General features: G+C 42.9%; 1 protein-coding gene across 1 annotated transcript in view; it reads right to left on the bottom strand.

Moving 5' to 3' along the window:
• Window positions 1–22281, bottom strand: part of KIF26B (kinesin family member 26B) — a 524156-nt gene that overhangs the window by 240362 nt on the left and 261513 nt on the right. The window contains exon 4 of the mRNA XM_077486139.1: window positions 21545–21708. Coding sequence (XP_077342265.1) covers window positions 21545–21708 — 164 coding nt within the window. The remainder of the gene's footprint in view (window positions 1–21544; window positions 21709–22281) is intronic.

Genomic DNA, 22281 nt, shown 5'->3' with positions numbered 1-22281 from the left:
ATATATATATATATATATATATATATATATATATATTATTATTATTATTTTTTGTTTGTTTTGCTTTTTTGTTTGTTTGTTCGTTTGTTTTTTTATACATATACAAAATGGTACAAAGCATAGAGTAGCACAGAGAATTGGACCCTTCTTGGAACATTTATTTAGTCATACATATGTGAAGGTGATCTAGAGAAAATCAAGTGCCCAATGCAAGAAAAGCAACTTTTCTTAACAGCAATTGTGTAGTAACATTCCAGGAATAAACCAAGCTGATATCTCCCCAAAGAAGCTAGGTCAATGGGTTACATCAGAGATGGTGTCTGATATTGTCTTCCTACTCAAACAGGTTATCTGGAGGTGTGATAATGAATGAGACATTGGAACCTAACTACTAGGCTGGTAAGTGGTGTGAGAGTAAAGAAGGTCAGGAGGTTTTAAGAGGAATAAGAAAAAGGAGAAAAGGTGAGGAGATGAAAAAAGGAGATGAGAGGTGAAAGTTTTGAAAAACATGTGGGGTTGGTGGGAAAGGGATGGGGGAGGAGAATTGGGGGGGCACAGATATGTGAGACAAAGCATTGCTGGCTCAAGTTAGGTAGTCCTGGTGAAGATATATACAAGTTCTCCAGTGAAGAGCCTTATTTTGATATTGATGAAAAAACAAGTTGTACAAAATGATTTGCCTGTTTGATTAGATGCCACCATAAGATTCCCTGTGGTTTTTATGTAATTTACTTGATTTACCGGAGACTAATTGGCAGAGGGTTCGTCTATTTCCAGTAAAGTGGAATGCATGGTTTTGCTGCATTTAGTAGGTGTATGAGAAGAGGTTTGTTATTGCATTTTAGTGGTAGTGGTGTAAGGCACTGGTTCTCAACCCATGGTACCAAGGGCAGGGGGTATGCCGCCCAGAGCTGAGTCAGAATCCTCGCTCTCACTCCTGCTGCGGCTCCCTCTTCTCAAATACACAAGCACGCTGCCCGGCGAGTGACAGTCTGAGCACGCCGCTTTCTGGGCCGCTCAGTTCCCTTGGTTGGGGGGGGGGGGGGGTCGCTTTGGGGGCGGGGGATACAGGCTGGATGACACCATTCCGAGGGCGGCAGCCCATGTTCTGGCATATTCAGTCCAGCCATCGGATACTGTCCGTCCCGTACTGCGAAGGCACAGCGCTTGCGCAGTACGGAGCAGAAGGATCTTCAGAAAATCTCAGAAGATGAACGGCGCCTGCGCCGTGAGTGGAGGTGCTAGCCCCACCATCCAAGTGGACATAGGGCTGACGATATTAGAGGGCCCCTCGTGGGCAAGCTTCGCTTGCCACACTTCGGGCACAGCCTCGCTGCGCTTGGCTCTTTTATATTCTAACTCTATGTCCACTTGGATGGCGGGGCTAGAACCTGGACTCACTGCGCAGGCACCGTTCATCTTCGGCTATTTTCGGAATCTGTGTGTGCTGTGTACTGCACATGCGCAGTACACAGCGGACACTATCCGATGGGGGACACAATATAATAGGACACCGGAGGGTCATGGAGGCAGGGCTCTTGAGCCGGATTGTACCGGTGCCATGATATCGCATTGAGTGAGACTTCTCATTCTCACTGCTGCTGCCTCCTTTAACATTACACAAGCCCACCGTGGCCACCTGGAGAGTAGCAGTCTCAGCAAGCAGCTCTCCGGGTGGTTGTACACTGAATCCTCTGATCGCCGCCCAGGTGCATGGGGGTCTGCACTGAAGGAGAAGGGGATTTCCTGAGGGGAGCTCTGCAATGGAGAGGGGGGATTTCCTGAGGGGGATCTGCACTGATGGAAGGGGGTTATCCTGAGGGGGGGTCTGCACTGATGGAGGGGGGTTATGCTGAGGGGGGTCTGCACTGATGGAGGGGATTATCCTGAGGGAGTCTCGGTTTGTACTGATGGAGGCGGTTATCCTGATGGGGGGGTCGGTCTGTACTGATGCAGGGGGGTCTGCACTGATGGAGTGGGGTGGTTTATCCCAAAGAGGGGTCTGTACTGATGGAGGGGTTATTGTCCTGAGGGGAGGTCTGCACTCATAGAGGGGGGGTCTGCACTGATGGAGTGGAGTGGTTTATCCTGGGGGGCCTGTACTGATGGAAGGTGGTGGTTTATCCTGAGGGGGGTCTGTACTGATGCAGGGGGGATCTGCACTGTGTGGGTATCTCCCGCTGTGTCACAGAAATTGGGTCTGAAATGCCCAGTCGGCCCCTGTAACAAAGTCCCGCCTCCTAGACCTGCTCTAGTGATAGACGGAACACTGATCCAATGCCGGAAAATTGAATCAGTGTGACGTGTACCACAGAAGCCGGGATGTTACAGTGGGCAGTTCAAATTCAAGCTCTGTGACACAGCGGGAGATCGTGATCCAGGCACTGATGAGGCTGCATTTGGTGGGCACTGCACTAATGAGGCTGCATTTGGTGGGCACTGCACTGATAAGGCTGCATTTGGTGGGCACTGCACTGATGAGGCTGCATTTGATGGGCACTGCACTGGTAGATTGCATTTGGTGGGCACTGCACTGGTAGGTTGCATTTGGTGGGCACTGCACTGATGAGGCTGCATTTGGTGGGCACTGCATTGATGAAGCTGCATTTGGTGGACACTGGACTGATAAGGTTGCATTTGGTGGGCATTGCATTGGTGAGGCTGCATTTGGTGGACACTGCACTGATAAGGTTGCATGCGGTGGGCACTGCATTGATGAGGCTGCATTTGGTGGACACTGCACTGGTAGGCTGCATTTTGTGGGCACTGCACTGGTAGGCTTCATTTGGTGGGCACTGCACTGGTAGGCTTCATGTGCATGCAAGTATCTACATGCATGTGTGTTCATTTTGGATTATGTGCGTGTGTCTGCCAGTGGGTTAAATCGGAATTCTGGTTGTGTTTGTGTGTCTGTCAGTGTGTTAATTTAGGATTAAGTGTGTGTGTGTGTCTGCAAGTGTGTTAATTTGCTATTATATGTGTATCTCTGGGTGTGTTAATGTGGGGTTATTGTGTGTCTGCCAGTGTGTTAATTTGGGATTATATGTGTATCTCTGGGTGTGTTAATTTGGGATTTTGCGGGTATTTGTGTGTCTGCAAGTGTGTTAGTTTGGGATTGTGTGGATGTCAATGTGTTAATTTGGGATTGTATGTGTGGGTGTCATGGGTGTCATTGTGTTCATTTGTGATTGTGTGTGTTTATATATCAGTATATACTAGTATATGAGTGTGTATCTATCATTGCAGCATGCACACATACAATGATTTTGCAGATGAACAAAAACCATCACAAACATACAGAAATCATCACAAACCCATACAGCAATCATCACAAACACATACTGGCATTACACACACACACAGAAACCATGACACCCAACAGAAATGACTTTCTCGAGACAGGGGTACTTAAGAAATTCTCTAGACCTGCAAACGTAAAACACCGCAAAAGCTTGAGAAACACTGGTGTTAGGATAAAGGAGGGAGGAAGCAGGGATGTTGCTTAGCTGAATGTCTGTTAACATAAAGGAAATTCCCCCAATTTCCTTTAAGCTCTGTAAAATCAGGCATCCCCAGTGTAGCATGGTCCCCTCATGTTGTTGATATCTTCAGCAAAGGGGTGAGCACTGCAGGAACATTTTATGTAACATTTCTAGGGCCTTGTACTAGTAGAAATTGAATTTAAAGTCAGTCTCTTGTATTTAACTAGAAATGGAGGTTTACAAATTACTTTTTTGCCCTTGTATTATTACTCTCATTGGTTAGTGATGGCAAAGGCTTCCTAAGAAAGCACCTTCGGCAAAGTAGTATTTACAATCTACTTTTCTGCTCTTCTTCGTTTTGTTTATTGGAAGATAAATACTTACCTGCTCTGTGCAGTGGATTTGCACAGGGCAGCACCGACCCTCCTCTTCTCGGGTCCGTCTTCGGTGCTCCTGGCTATCTCCCTCCTGTCGAGTGCCCCCACAGCAAGCAGCTAGCTATAGGGACACCCAAGCTGAGCCACAGCTCCCTGTGTCCATTCAGACATAGAGCAGTGGCCTGGCCCCGCCCCCTTTCTCTACTTCATTGGCTGACTGTATTTGATTGACCACAGCGGGGGGCCAATGGCGCCTCACTGGTGTCTCAGCCAAGTCCCAGGCAGCCAAGACACTCCTGCAACATCGCTAGATCTAGATGGGGCTCAGGTAAGTATTAGGGGGGCTGAGAGGGGCTGCTGCACACAGAAGGCTATTTATCTTAATGCATAGAATGCAATCACTTTAGGATGATTCACTAGGCTAGTTATACCCAGCAACAGCATTCCCTTCAAGTTGCACTGTGAATCCAGAAACATTAGCTGCTGGAGAGGAGTTATGAGGTAGTCAGAAGATCTGCCGTCTCCATTTCATGGTTTTCCATAGGATAAGCTATATTGTGCTAAAAATAAGCCAAGTAACTGCGATTGCCAACTCTTACATAGCAACACAATCAATAGGTCTCAGCCTGCTGCTGCTAAGTCTAACTCCCCCTATTAAAAGACAAGTACTATATATTACATACAGTTTGCCAAGGTAAAAAAGGCACGTCAATCTAGTTCAACCAAACAAAAAAAAAAAAAAAAAAAGATTTTGCATCCTCAGCACACTAAACCTGCTGTTGATCCAGAGAAAGGCAGAAAACTGTTTATATAGCATGGTTCAATTTTCTCTAACAAAAAAAAATCCTTACTGATTCCCAAAGGCAGTTGAAGTTTTTTTTTAATTAATTTTTTTTTTTTAATAACGTCATATGCCCCAGTAAATCATCATTAAAATAATATTCAAATGCAGGCAGATCGGCACGAGTTGAAAGGTATCCTATTATTCCCTAAGCGATCTGCAGGCCCATGGTCTTCACAGAAGACAGTACCGCTAGCTGTCATGGTTACAGATGATCTAGATGGGGCATGAAGAGCGTGTGAGGTTTATTTGTTTTGCCGTTTTCCATTGACGAGAAGGACAGATTCAACTTTGTTTTATTAAACAGAAATAATGTTTTACATGTTTCCGAGCTTTCCTTCGAGAAGCCAGATACAAGGATTTGAGAATACTGTATTCTCCTACAAAAGTTAAGCTTTTCATGAAAATAATTCAAATGAGGATTCTAAATCTAAACGAGGAAAAATTTGTTGCATTTCAGATTTCTTGTGTTCAAAGTATCTTTCTTTTCCAAAACCCCAAAGCCACAGAAACGACATGTTTTAAGCTCAGTTTACAGAACAGCACCACAATGGCAGTAAAGGAAAAAAAATGCAGGCAGACATGAAAAGTATCGGTGCTCTCTGATCATTTGGGGAATGCCTAAATGTCAGGTCCCTTGTCAAAGCAGATAAAAGAAATCCTGGCATATGCATAGTTAAATTGTTCGAAATTGTTAGATTGTTGGCTATTTGAGGATATTTTTTGTTAGTTTATTTGAAACTGCTTACTGTTGTTTTCTATTATTTCTAAATGAAATAGCGGCCGAAATGCGCCACAAATCTGATGGTAAAACGCTGCTAAAAATAGTGTGAAAGGGGTCTCAAGATAGGAGAGAGATGTCTTTTTTCTTCAAGACTTAGCTGTGTGTGTGATCTGATCTCCTTGCTATTCAGGTCTATTTCGGCACACCAGATCATGTATGGGGGGGGGCGGATTTACTAAAACTGGAGAGTGCGAAATCTGGTGCAGCTTCCAGGGTTTTATTATCAAAGCTTAATTCTACAGGCTGAAGTAATACGCCGATTGATCATGCTCAGCTGCACAGGATTCTGAGTGCTCCAGTTTTAGTAAGTCTCCCCCATAATGTATATATACAGTAATATATACTGTACATATATTGCCCACACTCCTTTTTTATTACCACCACTGTGAGCATGTGTAGCATTAAAATGTTACTAAATCCACAACAGCAAAAATCAGTCTGTATATGCAGTAAAGAATGCTTGCTATACTCACTGTGGAACCTAAGGGTTTAATCCTCGGCATTGTGTAAAAAGGCTGTTTGATCCTGGCTTCTCTGATCCTCCCCTCCTTCCACTGTCCCCTGATAATTTCCTGATAACACAACAGTCTATGGAGTCCAGCTGCACATGCTCAGTTTGGTGTGTATTGCTAGCGAGTTTTTCTTTTTTTGGGAGAGCGCAGATCAGCACAGGGCCAATCAGCACAGAGGGTCAGGGGTCTTGAAGTCTCACAGGACAGTCAGAAAACTCCTCCTACAAGCTTTAACCAGTGATTGGCTGAACACTGATAGAAGTCACAAGACTGCTCTAACTGCAGATGATAAAAGGTATTTAGCAGTGTATATTTATATTAAAATAATTGCATTTCCAAGTTCTGTGTACTTTGGGGGACCAGATATAGTAAATGCAGGGTACTGGGTTTAGTAACACTTTAAATCACTTCTCCTGGAGAGAAGCATCAAAGAGAGTTGGTTATACAAGCTGGGGAAATTTGCAGCAGAGGTTTAGCATCAAGGTGGTTGGACATTCTATGTACAGTAGGTAATGAGTTGGGTACAGGCATACCCCACTTTTAAGTACACAATGGGGTTTATTTACTAAAGCTGATTTTGCACTTTCCAGCTTTAGTAAATAAACCCCATTGCGTACTTAAAAGTGGGGTATGCCTGTACCCACCTCATTACCTCTTATCCCGTGTGCTGGAGAAGTTGTCAGAAGTTATTGTGCTGATAACAGGGGAACTGAGCAGGAGAAAGACAATGGACGCAGAGCTTTTGAGAGAGATAAGTAAACACTACAGATATACAGGCATACCCCACTTTTAAGTACACAATGGGGTTTATTTACTAAAGCTGGAAAGTGCAAAATCAGGCTCACTTCTGCATAGAAACTAATGAGCTTCCAGGTTTTATTACCAAAGCTTAATTGAACAAGCTGGGGTTAGAAGCTCATTGGTTTCTTTGCAGAAGTGAGCCTGATTTTGCACTTTCCAGCTTTAGTAAATAAACCCCATTGTGTACTTAAAAGTGGGGTATGTCGATGTCAGTGGAAGTTATAGTGTTAGTGATATTACATCTGGAGCAGCAAGTAAGGAATCAAAGCTCAAGGAACCTGGGTCATATCCTACATTAAGTTCCAGATGTACCATGTTACACCATTGATCCTGAGCTCACCTCATGGAGAGGTGTGGCATGAGCAAAGTGGGATGATAGGGAGAAGCGAATGCCTCCAGACATTCTGTCACGATCACTTTACTCTGGTATCATGATTTTTAGTTAATAACAAGCTTACTATGATTAAATCCATGCATGTTTAAAAGCTGTTCGTTTTTACAACTACATCTGCAGAGAAACTGTTCTATGCCAGAGGCCAGAGGCCAGAACAGAAGCAACATGTTCACAGGTGTCCGGAAATCACTTTAAATGCTATTTATGGGGTGGGCTGCATTTTTTACACACGGAAACTATTTATAGTGTTCTTCAAGATGCCAATTCTTTTCCAGCTCCTTTGGCCTTATTCAACAGAAAAAAAATCACTGTTTAAGTGATAAGAGCTGCTGACAGGTACAATATACATTGCCTGTAAATACCTGCAGTAGCTTTTAGTCCTCTAGGCCCAGCAGGCCTTAAAGTGGAAGTTTAGGCAAAAACTAACTTTAATTCTGCTGTCTGCCGCATCCTAATGCCGCATACACACGATCGGAATTCCGGGCAGAAAAAGACCGATGTGAGCTTTTCATCGGAAAAAGCGACCGTGTGTATGCTCCATCGGAATTTAGCTGTCCGAATTTCCGCCAGCCAAAAATTGATAGCATGTTCTCAATTTTCCCAACGGAAAAACTTTCTATCGGTAATTTCGATCGTTTCTATCGGCAATTCCGACACGCCAAAAATCATGCATGCTCAGATTCAACTACGAGACAGAAGCTATTGGCTACTGGCTATTGAACTTCCTTTTTCTAGTCATGTCATACGTGTTGTACGTCACCGCGTTATAAATGATCGGAATTTGATGTGACCGTGTGTAGGCAAGACAGCTTGAGCCGAATTCTGTCGGAATTCCGTCGGGAAAACCATCAGAGCTTTTTGTGTCGAGAATTCCGATCATGTGTAAGCGGCATTAGACTAATCTATCTAGCCCTGTAAAGCAAAAATCCCTGTACTTACCTGTTTTGCCGCTAATCCAGCCTGGTCTCCAGTGGCGGATGCTGTGTGCAAGAGAGAACTGACAACGGCTGAGAAATGAATAGCGTTACCATGGGGCTTCTATTGTCAGTTGCCTCTCCTGCACACAGCTACACAGTGAAGCTGACAGCTGTGTGGGATCGGACTGGATTGGCTGCAGAACAGGTAATACAGCGATTTTTGCTTTACAGGGCTAGATAGATTAGTCTTAGAATATAGCATAGAGTAGAATAAGCCACATATCTGGTAAGGAAAAAAAGCTAAGCCGCTCCAGGTGAGAATAATCTTTCTCTCCAACCTTCCGGTGCAAGTCCAGTCCGCGATCTGCTGGATGAGAAGTCAATGGAACAAGAAAAGGTTGGCCGCACTTGTAGGTGTGAAGCAATGGTAATGACTTTATTGAGATAAAAATCCATCAAAACGACTTCATATGGCATCATATACATCAATGCAGACCTGGCAGAGGTTAACGCGTTTCACAAATCAGAATTTGCTGATTTGTGAAACTGAACAGGACATTTAAATCGTGCTACTTCACTTGAAGTAGCACGATTTCAAAGTAGTAGTACTACTTCAGGTGCTACTTGAAAGACAAGGCAGAGGACTGGTCAATTCCCAGTACAGTTATGCAAGTTTCTTCATACCTCTAGCTTAGTTGCTCACACAGTGTATGCCCAGACTCCATCCCTCTGCTGAATGAGGAAACAAGATTTGTAACAAGATGTGCACTTTCTAAACAGTGTAGAAAGCTGACGACAGCAGATATACATGTAAAAAACTTATGTAGGAGGATTTGTTTCATCTCTGTGTATCATCTGAGGCTGTTCACTTCACTGGGTATATGTGGGGGTTTACATCCACTTTAACTATTTTCAGGATAAATTTAGTTTTAATTTCTGTCTCTCAACATCACAATTATACAGAGGACAAAGACAATCCAACTGTTCTAATGGTTAATGCAAAATGACAACCAACTATCTACAGGAACAATGTATGCCAGTGTCCTCCTTTCTCCAGAGTACTAAACACTTATCCATCTACCAGATGCTCCAACGGGATAGATAAAAGAAGAAAAATTAGTGCAGCGAAAGGAGAAATACTGCTTTATTCTGCACAGATGTAATGTGACCACACAGTAGATAGATAGGGGAAGGAGCAGTCAGAATGAAGACCCTTGAACTCACAGGCCAAGAAACAGCTGCATCATTTCTTCCCACTATGGCTACTCCAAAGTCTAATCCTTCTGATATTTAACATGTGCCTATATATCTAGGCAAATAAATCATGCATCATATGGAGTCTAGGCAAACCTACTGAATACTCCAATTTATTGATGTTGGCCTCTCTTCAGATACAGGGGGCAGATGACAACCTATGTGGAATGAAGTTACTATGTTCAAAAATAACCCAGCGCACCACTGCATACTTTTCAAAAATTTTCACCATGGCCATGTGGTAATACAGCACATGCACACACAAAATACAATCCAGCCCATTATACAAACATACACAGTAATACAAGCTAGAATATTATACAAAAGCAATAAAACCCCCACACTGCTGTAGTCTTCAGTTGATGGGTTCTCTTTCCTGCTGCACACAAAGGGGGAGAAGGAAAGCTCACACAACACACCGTGTACTGTGATCCCAACAGGTTCTCATTGACAGACATAATGGCCAATCGAAAGCTAGGGGATGTTTACATGCTAGCCAAACAACTTGCTGAAATTCCTCTGGGGCTTATGTGCATTTTAGGCTTCATGTACACCAGGCGTTTTTACAACCTTTCCTGAACAATTTAACTTGACAGATAGTAACCCACGTTTAAAGTGTCCATTTTGCCACATTTACATGCCTCTTTTAGCGAGTTTGCGTTTAGAAGTGTTTTTTTTTTTAAATGGCCAAAAGCAAAAAATGCCTATAAAGGAAACGAGGCTACACGCGGGTTACCACGTTTAGCCGCGTTTGGTGCCTGAACCGTCAGGAACTTCGTTTTTTTCTTTCGAAAAAAAAACGCTGTTAAACGCAACTGCTTAAAAATGGCAATAAACGACTGTGTACATGGTCCCATAGGATAACATTGAATGAGTTCAGAAGCAGTTGAAAAAAGCATCCAACTGCCCCTGAATGTACGTTTAGCAGCGTCCCGTGTACATGAGGCCTAAAGAAGTGTCTGTTAAGCCTTGGTTCACACTGATGCAGTTCTGATATGTTCCAGAACACACGGATTGCATGACAAGTGAAATAACATGAGTTTCGGTGGAGGCCGTTCACATAAAAAGTGGATATAAAAAGTCTACACACCCCTGTTAAAATGTCAGGTTTCTGTAATGTCAAAAAATTAGACAAAGATAAATCATTTCAGAACGTTATCCACCTTTAATGTGACCTATAAACTGTACAACTCAATCGAAAAGCAAACTGAAATCTTTTAAGGTGGGAAGTAAAAATAAAAAAATTTAATAATGTTGTTGCATAAGTGTGCACACCCTCTTATAACTGGGGCTGTAGCTGTGTTCAGAATAAGACCCCTTTCACACCAGCGGCATTTTTCAGGTGCTTTAGCACTATAAATAGCGCCTTTAAAGCGCCTGAAAAAAGCCTCAGCTGCAATCACAGTGTGAAACCCAGAGTGCTTTCCACACTGCGGCGTTGCGCTGGCAGGAAGTCAAAAAAAGTCCTGCAAGCAGCTTCTTTGCAGCGCTGTAGAAGCGATGAATACACTGCTCCTAAAGCGCCCCTGCACACTGAAATCAATGGGCAGCGCCTCTGAACCTCTGGCAAAGCAGCGCTGCAAAAAACGACAGTAAAGTGCCGCTAAAAATAACAGCACTTTACCGACGACGCCTGGGCGCTGGCAGTGTGAAAGTGCCCTTAAGCAATCACATTCACACTCATGTTAAATAGGAGTCAGTACACACCTGCCATTATTTAACCACTTGCTGACCGCCGCATGTACATTTGCGTTGCCGCAAATTGGCGTACCTATACGTCCATTTGAATTTGCTGCCGTGCCGGTGCGCGCCCCTGCTGCATGCTCCGTGATCGTGCCAGTGGGTCCCGTAGACTCGATGTCCGTCGGGTGCCCGTGATCATTTCACGGAGATGCAGAACAGGGAGATGCTTATGTAAACAAGACATTCCCTGTTCTGCCTTGGGACAGGACAGAGATCTACTGCTCCCTGTCATTGGGAGCAGTGATCGCTGTCATGTCACTTGTAGCCCAGCCCCATCACAGTTAAAATCACTCCCTAGGACACCCTTAACCCCTTCATTGCCCCCTAGTGGTTAACCCCTTCCCTGCCAGTGTCATTTGCACAGTAAGCAGTGCATTTTTATCACTGATCCCTGCATAAATGACAATGGTCCCAAAATAGTGTGAAAGGTGTCTGCTCTGTGTGCCATAATGTCACAGTCATGATAAAAATCGTAGATCGCCACCATTACTAAAAAAAAAATAATAATAAAAATGCCATAAAACTATCCCCTATTTTGTAGACGCTATAACGTTTGCGCAAACCAATCAATATAGGGTTATTGTGATTTTTTTTTTACCAAAAATATGTAGAAGAATACATATTGGCCTAAACTGAGGAAAAAATCTGTTTTTTTTTTATATATTGTTAGGGGATATTTATTATAGCAAAAAGTAGAAAATATTTTTTTTTTTTTTTCAAAATTGTCACTATTTTTTTGTTTATAGCACAGAGGTGATCAAATACCACCAAAAGAAAGCTCTATTTTGTGGAAAAAAAGGACATTAATTTTATTTGGATACAACGCCACACAACCGCGCAATTGTCAGTTAAAATGATGCAGTGTCGAATCGCAAAAAATGGCCCGGTCTTTCAGCAGCCACATCTTCCGGGGCTGAAGTGTTTAAAGTGCCTCTGATTTACACCAAATAAAGGTAAGCTTTTCTAGTAAGTTTTTTTGTTACATTTTCTTAGTTGCATCCTACAGAAAAAGATATGGTCCGCAGAGAGCTTCCAAAGCATCAGAGGGATCTCATTGTTAAAAGGTATCAGCCAGGAGAAGGGTACAAAAGAATTTCCAAGGCATTAGATATACCATGGAACACAGTGAAGACAGTCATCATCAAGTGGAGAAAATATGGCACAACAATGACATTACCAAGAACTGGACGTAACTCCAAAATTAATGAAAAGATGAGAAGAAAACTGGTCAGGGAGGCTGTCAAGAGGCCTACAGCAACATTAAAGGAACTGCAGGAATATCTGGCAAGTACTGGCTGTGTGGTACATATGACAACAATCTCCGATATTCTCCATATGTCTGGGCTATGGGGGTTGAGTGGCAAGACGGAAACCTTTTCTTACGAAGAAAAACATCCAAGCCCGGCTAAATTATGCAAAAAACATATCTGAAGTCTCCTAAAAGCATGTGGGAAAATGTGTTTTGGTCTGTTGAAACCAACTTTTTGAACTTTTTGGCCAGAATTTCAAAAGACATGTTTGGCACAAAAACAACACTGCACATCACCAATAGAACACCATACCCACAGTGAAGCATGGTGGTGTCTGTATTTGGAGCTGTATTTCTTTGGAGCTGTATTTCTTCAGCTGGAACAGTCAAAGTAGAGGGAATAATGAACAGTTCCAAATACCAGTCAATATTGGCACAATACCTTCAGGCTTCTGCTAGAAAGCTGAACACGAAGAGGAGCTTTCAGCTTGACAAAGACCCAAAGCATACATCCAAATCAACAAAAGAATGGCTTCACCAGAAGAAGATTAAAGTTTTGGAATGGTCCAGCCAGAGCCCAGACCTGAATCCCATTGAAAATCTGTGGGGTGATCTGAAGAGGGCTGTGCACAGGAGATGCCCTCGTAATCTGACAGATTTGGATGTTTTTTCAAAGAAGAGTGGGCAAATATTGACAAGTCAATACGTGTCATGCTGATAGACTCGTACCCAAAAAGACTGAGAGCTGTATTAAAATCAAAAGGTGCTTCAACAAAGTATTAGTTTAAGGGTATTTTTTTGTTTTTACTTCCCTCCACCTAAAATATTTCAGTTTCTGTTCAGTTTGTTGTACAGTTTATAGCTCACATTAAAGGTGGAAAAAGTTCTGAAATTATTTATTTGTGTCTCATTTTTTTACATCACAAAAGCCTGACATTTTACCAGGAGTGCGTAGACTTTTATATCCATTGTATGCAGTGTGAATCCAATGCGATTTTAAAAAGGGTCCTGTGCGAGTTTAGTGCAGTGTGATGCGATTTGTAGCTCCATAGACTTGAATGGTAACTGTATGCAGATCACCTCCTGTCCTTAGGTAACATAATTCCCGTACATTTTCTACAAGTGTTTGCTTTGTTTCTCACCTCCTATCCCTGGGAGAGAGAAAAATTGCAGCTGTATCCAAATCGCATCAAAACCAGAAAGGAATCGCATCTGAACCACATCAACTCATACTGTAGCTGATTCTTGAAATCGCACAGCAAAACGTATTTAACTCTCACTTCATCAGTGTAAACCTAAGCTAAAGTTACACAGCAGGAGGCCCAGAGCATCTAACCTGGGTGTCAGTACCCAGTAATGCCACTGCTATTTACTACTCACCATTCATAAGCACCATAGCAAAAGATTGTACCATTCCCTCTAGACAAGGAGTTCAGTTGATGGAAATTTGTACCTAATCGGTTGATTTACTGAGTTGCACTGCTGCTGTACTTGGTCATTTATTGTTCATTCTAACAACGCAGCAGGACAGATTTATCAACTTTGCCGCAAAGCACTGATACATTTTATGACACAGAGTTACTATAAAATCTCAGCTTCATTCATAAATTTCCCCCTCTGCTGCTCAACGGAGCTCTGTGCCAATAAAAAACCTCTGACCACCTCTTAGGCAAGTACAATTATAAATCGCTGCCCCAGCTACAAAGGGAGTGATTCCATAGGGTCAAACAGGCAGACTACTGACTACTTTGTCATTTTGACAAATCGCCAGCAACAGGATCACTAACAGCAGAGTCACCCATCTGACTTCAGCCTAAGTGCCAGTTCACACCAGCTCGCTCTGTGAGATCGCATGTGATTCGCACCACACTGCAGTGCAAATCATGCGCAATGTCTGTGCGGTGCGATTTCAGCCATACAGATAGTATGGCTGATATCGCATCGTTTTTGGACCAAACTCAAACTGGATCCTTTTTTGGTCCGCACCAGAATCGGATCGCATGGGTTTTCACACCCATGCGATCTGATTCATGTCCAAACTGTCAGTTTGCAGTGCGGTATGCAAGCTGAAATGGGGGTGTCATTAAGAATGTAGTGACACTCCTGGCAGTTCACATATGGCAATGTGAACTGCTATGCAAGTCGGGTTTGATGCGGGAACCTGCAGTGGATTTGCAGGGTTCCCGAATTGCACACGTGTGACCTTAGGCTGGATTCACACCTATGCATTTTTAGTGCTTTTTGCATTTTGCAGATTTTCACTACAGAATGTGTTCCATAGGAAACCATGTTAAATGGAGTGTAGTAGAAATCTGCAAAATGCAAAAAGCACTAAAAATGCATAGGTGTGAATCCAGCCTATTGACAGCACTAGTTCAGACTTTTCCCAATTTATTTACACCTAGTGATTCTGCCATTAAGGCCTGATTCACGCCTATGCATTTTTAGACCTTTTTTTTTTTTGCAGATTTGTACTACAGTCCATTTAACATGGTTTCCTATGGAGCACGTTCTGTAGTGCAAATCTTCAAAATGCAAAAAGCGCTAAAAATGCATAGGTGTGAATCCAGCCTAAGGGCCGGTTCACACTGCGAGCCGCGGCGAGGCGTCTCCGACTTCCTCGCCGCGACTTGCAGGGGGGGTCAGCGGCGACTTGCAGAGGACTTCTGCATAGAAGTCAATGCAAGTCGCCCCCGAAGTCGCCCCGAAGTAGTACAGGAACCTTTTTTCTGAGTCGGAGCGACTCGAGTCGCTCCTCTCAGAACGGTTCCATAGCACTGTATGGGGGCGACTTGCGGGAGCGAGTTGAGGCGAGCCGTGTCGCCTCGCGCCGCAGTGTGAACCGGCCCTAACACTTACTTTCCTAGGTTAACAAAAGTCACTCACTGTACTAAATCAATGGAAAAGCAATAATGTAATATAGGCAAAGAGCACAAACAATTATCAGCAAACAGGATCCATGGGTATTTTTTGAATGTTTACAAATAACCTCATAAAAACACTTTCAAACTTTCAACAAATTTGACTGCAAGGCCTCGTTCACACCATGGTGCAGAGACGTCAGTTTTTCTGCATGCGTTCTGCAAGGGCACCAAAAAAAAAAAAAAGTTTTCTATGTGCCCTGTTCATACCGCAACATGCTGATTTTTTTCTGTGCAGGAATCTGCAAACCGACATGACAACAACATGTTGTAAACATCCCTTGTAAGGCCTCTTTCACACGGGGCGGATCAGTAATGATCCGCCCCGTGAAGATCCGCTCGCTCAGCGGGGATCGCTCCGTTGTCCCCGCTGAGCTTGCTGCGGACAGGGCGGTCTCCGCACACTGTGCGGGGACCGCCCTGTCAGCTCTCCGCTCTCCTCTATGGGGATCGGACGAGCACGGACCGTATGTCCGTGTTCGTCCGATCCGCTCTGCAGACGGATAGAAAAATAGGATTTTCCTCCGTCTGCAGAATCGGACTGTTGCGGAGGCGGACGAAATCGGGTGTCTGCGGATGCTCATCCGCAGACACCCGCTATCCCATAGGGATGAATGGATGTCCGTATTTCATCCGCAAACAGATGAATGAAATACGGACATACCATCAGCATGTGTGAAAGGGGCCTAATAGAAAAAAAGCATGACAGGACTTCTTAAATATGAGATCTGAGGTCAAAAAGACCTCAGATCTCATATTTACACTAAAATGCAATAAAAAAAATAAAAAATAAAAAAATTGTAATTAAAAAATGGCCCTTTAAGAGCTATGGGCGGAAGTGACGTTTTGACGTAGCTTCTGCCCTGCAATGGTATGGAGACGGGTGGGGGCCATCTTCCCTTCACTTGTCTCCATACCCAATAAGGGAGAAGATCCGATTGCCTCCGCCACTGCTGACAGCTCCGGTAAGCGGCGGAGGGCACCAGAGAGTGGCAGGAGAGCCCCTCTTCTGCTGCCGATAGAAGAGATCTTGCAGCGAATCCATCACAGAGACCACTATTATTGGAAGGTGGACCACCGGCCGAAGAAGAGGATACCGGGGTTATGGCAGCTAGCTGCTGCTGCCATAACAATGATATTCTACTTAAAAGTTAGGTTGTATATTAGTGCGTGCAGAAGTCCATAAGTTAAATAGCTCTTGGTAATATATCTATATCCACAATAAACAATGCTGCATATTCAGGTGAACAGTCTGTGATAGGAGGGCATTTACATATAGAATGTCACATCTTGGAAGGGACTGAGTATATGGTTTTTACCAAAATTACAACATTTTTGCACGCAGGTTTCCTAACTCAAAGCAGCTGGGGTTCTTAATCACATCTGGAATTTCAAGGTCAAAGTATAACTACGAGGGTCCACACGCTCCCCATGAGACGTAAGTGAGTGAGTTTTTTTGGAAAATTACAAGCCTGCAAATCTCTTCTCCCCGGGGTACAGATCTGCTGCACTGTTGTCAGCAAGGAATTACAGTATCCTGAATCTGGAGCTATTTAATTCACTGGCGATAGTGCAGGCAGTGAAGAAGTGTTTTGTCCTTCCATGACTTCAGTATTCTGCTTTGGATCCTTGTCTCCTTTGCATAACCTTGCTCTACAATGACTCAATAAATTGAAATCTTTCTTAATTATAATTAGGAAAAACACTGCTGATTTGTAACGGCCTTGCCTTTAAACATAATGTTTCTTTCTCTAAACGCTGTTGTTATACAGTGATCCTGTCCCTCCTGACCAAAATAATTATTTTCATTTAAAAATTGGATACAATTTCTGTTTGCCTCGGCGAGCGTTACTATGCTAAATCCCACCGGAGTCTTCCATTTCAGATGGAACCATTTCTGCATCTTAAACATGCTCATCATTGTCCATTTCCTTGGCAACAACTTAGGTAAGATTACTGCAATTTTAACATTCAGTCTAAATACTAGTTGTTCACACAAAGACAGAAGGAAACAGTGTGGCATACATTTATTATAATAGTTCAAATATAGTAGCCAACATGCCAGCTGAGATTTATTATTAACAGCAACAACAGCTTCAAATATAAAAGAACACAATAAAAAAAGGTGATTATAAATACAAATAATAGACGTTGCCAGTATAAGGGCTTTTTTACATCAGAACACAGTGTGGGATACCTGCCTTCTGTGTGTTTCCTGCACCGCGTTCAAAACGCGCTGGATGTGCAATCTGCTGCGGGTGTCAATATATTTCTAAATTACAAAACAGTGTAGCACTAAATGTGCCAAGACGGAGGATCACCATTGATATGGTGAACCACTGAGAAAAGTGTGTGAAAATACTATAACAAAAAATGATAGTGTTCAAAAACCTTTTATGCCGCGTACACACGACTGCGCTTTCCGGAAGACTAGGTCTGACGGAATCAGTCCATCGGACAATCGTGTGTAGGCTAATCCGATCGTTTTTCATCTTAAAAATCCGACGGACCTAGAAATAGAACATGTTTCAAATCTGTCCGATGGACTCAATTCCTATCGGGAAAACCATTCGTCTGTATGCTGGTCCGATGTACCAAATACGACGCAAGGGAAGCTATTGGCTACTGGCTATTGAACTTCCTTTTTTAGTCCCATCTTACGTCATCACGTTCAAAACGAACAGACTTAGTCGGTTCGTGTGTGGCCAAGTCTGTTAGTTCGGAAGGTCTGTTGGAACTCTGCCGAAAGTCCGTCGGGAAGACTGTCGTCCAAAATCCGGTTGTGTGTACGCGGCATAAAAGGTAAAAACCACAATGAGGTGTGTGATACCTAAAACATAATAAAGTACAAACACTAAATACAAAGAAATGGAAGTAAACTTCATGAAAAGTGTCCAATCACAAACTGTGATAAAATCTTCCATGGTAAGTGATGAAACAAGTGTAAACGAAAAAGTTTTTCAACTGTGTGGCATATGCAAAGCAAGATGGATATTCATCTGGTAGAGGGTTGTGGTTAAATACTTCTTACAGGACAAGGTGGACTCACCTGTCGTATGACAGTGGGTCAATCGTGCTTATGCCGCGTACACACGGTCGGAGAATCCGTCGGAATGCGTCTTATCGGACCGTGTCGTCAGATAATCCGACTGTGTGTGGTATGCATCGGACTGATTCTGTCCGAATCTCCGTCGGAGCCAATTTTCCAACATGTTGGAAATATTTCCCGACCAACTGGGCCGGTCGGACGTAATCTGATCATGTGTAGAGAATTTTGATCGGACCAAGTGCCACGCATGCTCAGATCAAATTCCTACATCAAAGCTATTGGCTACTAGCCTGAATCTAGTCCCATTGTAACGAAATTACGTCATCACGTTCTGAAAGATCGGATTTTTCGACAACTTAGTCCGACCGTGTGTATGCAACAGTTTCGGACACAATCCGTCAGACTAAATCTGATGGACAAAATCAGACGGATTTGGTTGTGGAAATCTCCGACTGTGTGTACAGGGGCTTAGACTGGCCGAAAGCCAGAAGCTCATTGGTGACACCGGATTGGAGATGGACATAGCCTGTAGAAGTAGATATTGGATCAACCCGCAAGTATGGATCCAGGTATAAAGACCCAATCTCCAGGGCTTAGTTTGTGTCTTCAAGGTAGGTAAAGACTCTGGTCTGGGATCACTAATGTCTCATCTGCACGGTGCTGGCTGCAGTGTTTGGACTTTATGTTTTAGGTATCACACACCTCATTGTGTTTTTTACCTTTAAGAGGTTTTTGAACACTATCATTTTGTGTTATAGTATTTTCACACACTTTTCTGCCTGGTTCCCGTGGTGATCCTCCTTCTTGGCACATTTAGCGCCACACTTTTTTTTTTATTTATCTATTTGGACTTTGTTTGTTTTAGTGTGAACAGATTTTTTATTCATTTAATTTATTCACTTAGTGGTTTAGAGCAGCAATTTCCATAACCTCACATCAATATATCAACATCCCAAAAGTAGATCACAAACACAGTTTGCTTTTACTGAATAGTTTGGTACCGCAGTACCATGCAAATTAGTTCAGCCACTTTTGAGAAGTAGTGCATGCAATCTTTTTTCTGTGATCCAGTGCGATTTCAGTCCATTCAAATGAATGGGCTGAAAAATCTCAGCTTGTTGCACAAGAATGGAGGCCGCCTTCCTGTGGGATTCAATCGGCCCTAAGGGCCAGTTCACACCATAGAAACGCAGTCCGGGTGCTTTTCTGCATGTGTATTTTTGAGTGTTTTTGATGCAGTCCAATTTTCCATCTCTTTTTTCTTAAAGTGGATGTAAACCCTCTCCTATAGCCAGTGAATTGAACAGCCTTAGATGATACACAGAGATGAAAAAAATCTCCTTACATAAGTTTTGTATATGCATATCTGCTGTCTTTAGCTTTCTATATTCTTTAGAATTCTAACGTTGTGTTACAATTTTAACTTCATCCTTCAGCAGTGGGTGGGGAGTCTTGGCATACACTGTGGGACAGCTGATTGGAGGAAAGGCACACCCCCCCCCCTCCACATAGGCAGAGGAATGAAGGAACGTGCAGAGCTGTGCTGTGACAAGACAAGCTCTCTGCTAATCTATTCATAGCACCCACCCCGACACACATTTCTGGCTGATTTTATCTCAGTTGTCAGACATTCTCATGCTGATAACAGAGGAAAGAAACAGTAGAAAGAAACGGGACTTAGGGCTTTGGGGAAAGATAAGTAAACACTACAGATATATGGGCCTAGGTCAAATTTCATGAATAGGGTTTACATCCACTTTAACCTGAGATAAAAATATGTGTGTTCCAATGCGTTTAGGTGCGTTTTTGATTCTTTTTACCATGTTCCAGTACAGTCCAGTCCCATCAAAACGCAGCATGTTCTACTTTTTTATTCTGAAACTGGAATGAATTGGAAATGACCACACTGGTGTAAACTATGCTATTGAAAACCATATAACCTTCTATCCATGTGTTTTTGATGCAGAACAAAAATGCACTGGACTGCATGTGGTGTGAACTGGCCCTGTAGTCCTGAAAATAATTACCATAATCCAAAGCAAAGCTCCCCTCAAAGCTCATCGAGGAAGACGAACTTGTGCCTCGTTGAAATATCAAAATAAATTTCATCATAGAGTGTTCATAAGTGGCACCTCATCTTTTGGATTATACTGATCTTACGCATTGCTGAGCACTTGGGCCCATTTTTCTGTCAGATATGTGTGCAGTGGCAACTACAGGAATTTACACAGTATATATATATTATACATTAATAAATGATGTGCCGAAAATATCCCACAGACAAACAAGACACTGATTTTTTTTATTACACGATACTACCATACTGTATACTACAGCTCCTCACTGTCCAGTATGCAATAAAAACTGTACAAGCCCAAAAATGCCATATCTGCACACCAAGATCTCCAGCATAGTAAAACCCTATTGTTTCGGACATGTATAAAATGAAGTCCCACCTGGGACCTCTGAGGTCTCAAGATGGGTTTCGCTTTGTATATATCTTCTGGTACAATAAATATTTAATATGTTGTAGAGTTTGGTGTTCAGCCTTTTTTGCTTGTGGAATTTTTTTTGGAGCTAGCACAAGCATCTTCTCAGTGTGAGCACCTGACATCCGGGACAAATGAGCCAATGGAAAGTGTTTTTGCCTTCATGGCATACAATAAAAACTGGTTTTGCGATAGCAAGAGGATAGTGTACATAAATCAGCTCTGCTGTGCCAATACTATAGGAAGATTCCTCACAATATCATTGCTGTTTAAGGATTAAAAGGCCAACTTTTTCAACCTCCTAAAAAGTAAAGCTCTCCGTTCGCCTCCACCAACGTTCAGAGGGCCAACTCAGGATGTGTAGAACGAATGTAGAGTAAGGTTATCTGCAACTTATTACTTCGTTTATAGACTTCATATACACTACACTTGAGTTTAGGAGCTTTTGGTGTTTTTTCTGCCAAAGCTCTTAAACTCAACTCCATAAAAGCCTAGGTGCTGCGTTTAGGGGAGGTTCAACCTCCCTTAACCTTCCTCTACTGAATGTGGAAGAATCTAGTTCAGGATAGGAACATTTTGACCGCTGGCCACAAATAGCGGCAAAACCATGGCACGGTTTTGCAGTGTTTTGCGTTTTCCCGTGGCCGGCGGCCAAAGTAGGCTATGTGTATATGAAGCTTTACAGGTTAAGTTTAAACAAAAGTAACAACAAAGTTAATAGCGAATGTTACCTGGCAAAGAAAGATGCAGCCACTGATGTTGTGGATGATTCGCTTGCCACATATGTTGTGTTTGATGCAGGGAAGCTGTATATGGAAGGTTTATCAGCATTGTAGCGGTTTAGTGCTGCCTCTGTTAGTCCCTCACGGGCATTCTCAGTCATCAGCTGGGAGATCTATGAGAAGAAACACAGGCATATTACAATCCTCTACTACAGTGACTACTCCAGTGATTTCAAGCTTCAACGTTGATTGGCCAGGTAAGGCACGTGCAAACTTACAATGGTCCAAGCAGAACCAGTGTTAAGGCCCATACACACTATCGGACTTTTTGACAACTAACATGCAAATTAGCTGTTCTGGAGTAACATCCAACCACGTGTACGCTCCATCGGACAAACTTTTTTGCTTTTTCATCTGACTTTTTTTGGCTGTGCAAAAACGGACAAACTTTTTGACAACATTAGTCCGATCGTGTGTACACAAAACCATCGGACTTTTGTACAAAGTACAAACACGCATGCTCAGAACCAATGCAAAATCAGACAACAATACAGAAGTATGGAGCTGGAGTAACTGAACATCCTCTTTTGAAGTGTCGTCAGTACGTTGAAATGTCACTACGTTCGTGTTTGTTGCCTAAAAAGTCCCATCGCGTGTATGCAATACAAACTTACGGCCAACGCCCTTTGTACAAAAGTCCACGGGAAAGTTTGTACAAATCCGATCGTGTGTATGAGGCTTAACTA

This window comes from Lithobates pipiens, unplaced genomic scaffold, assembly GCF_037356315.1.
Source record: "Lithobates pipiens isolate NorthernLeopardFrog02 unplaced genomic scaffold, aLitPip1_a1.2 Scaffold_18, whole genome shotgun sequence".
Taxonomy (NCBI): domain Eukaryota; kingdom Metazoa; phylum Chordata; class Amphibia; order Anura; family Ranidae; genus Lithobates; species Lithobates pipiens.
Note: the sequence above shows the minus strand (reverse complement) of the source record. Positions and strands in the feature narration are given on the sequence as shown.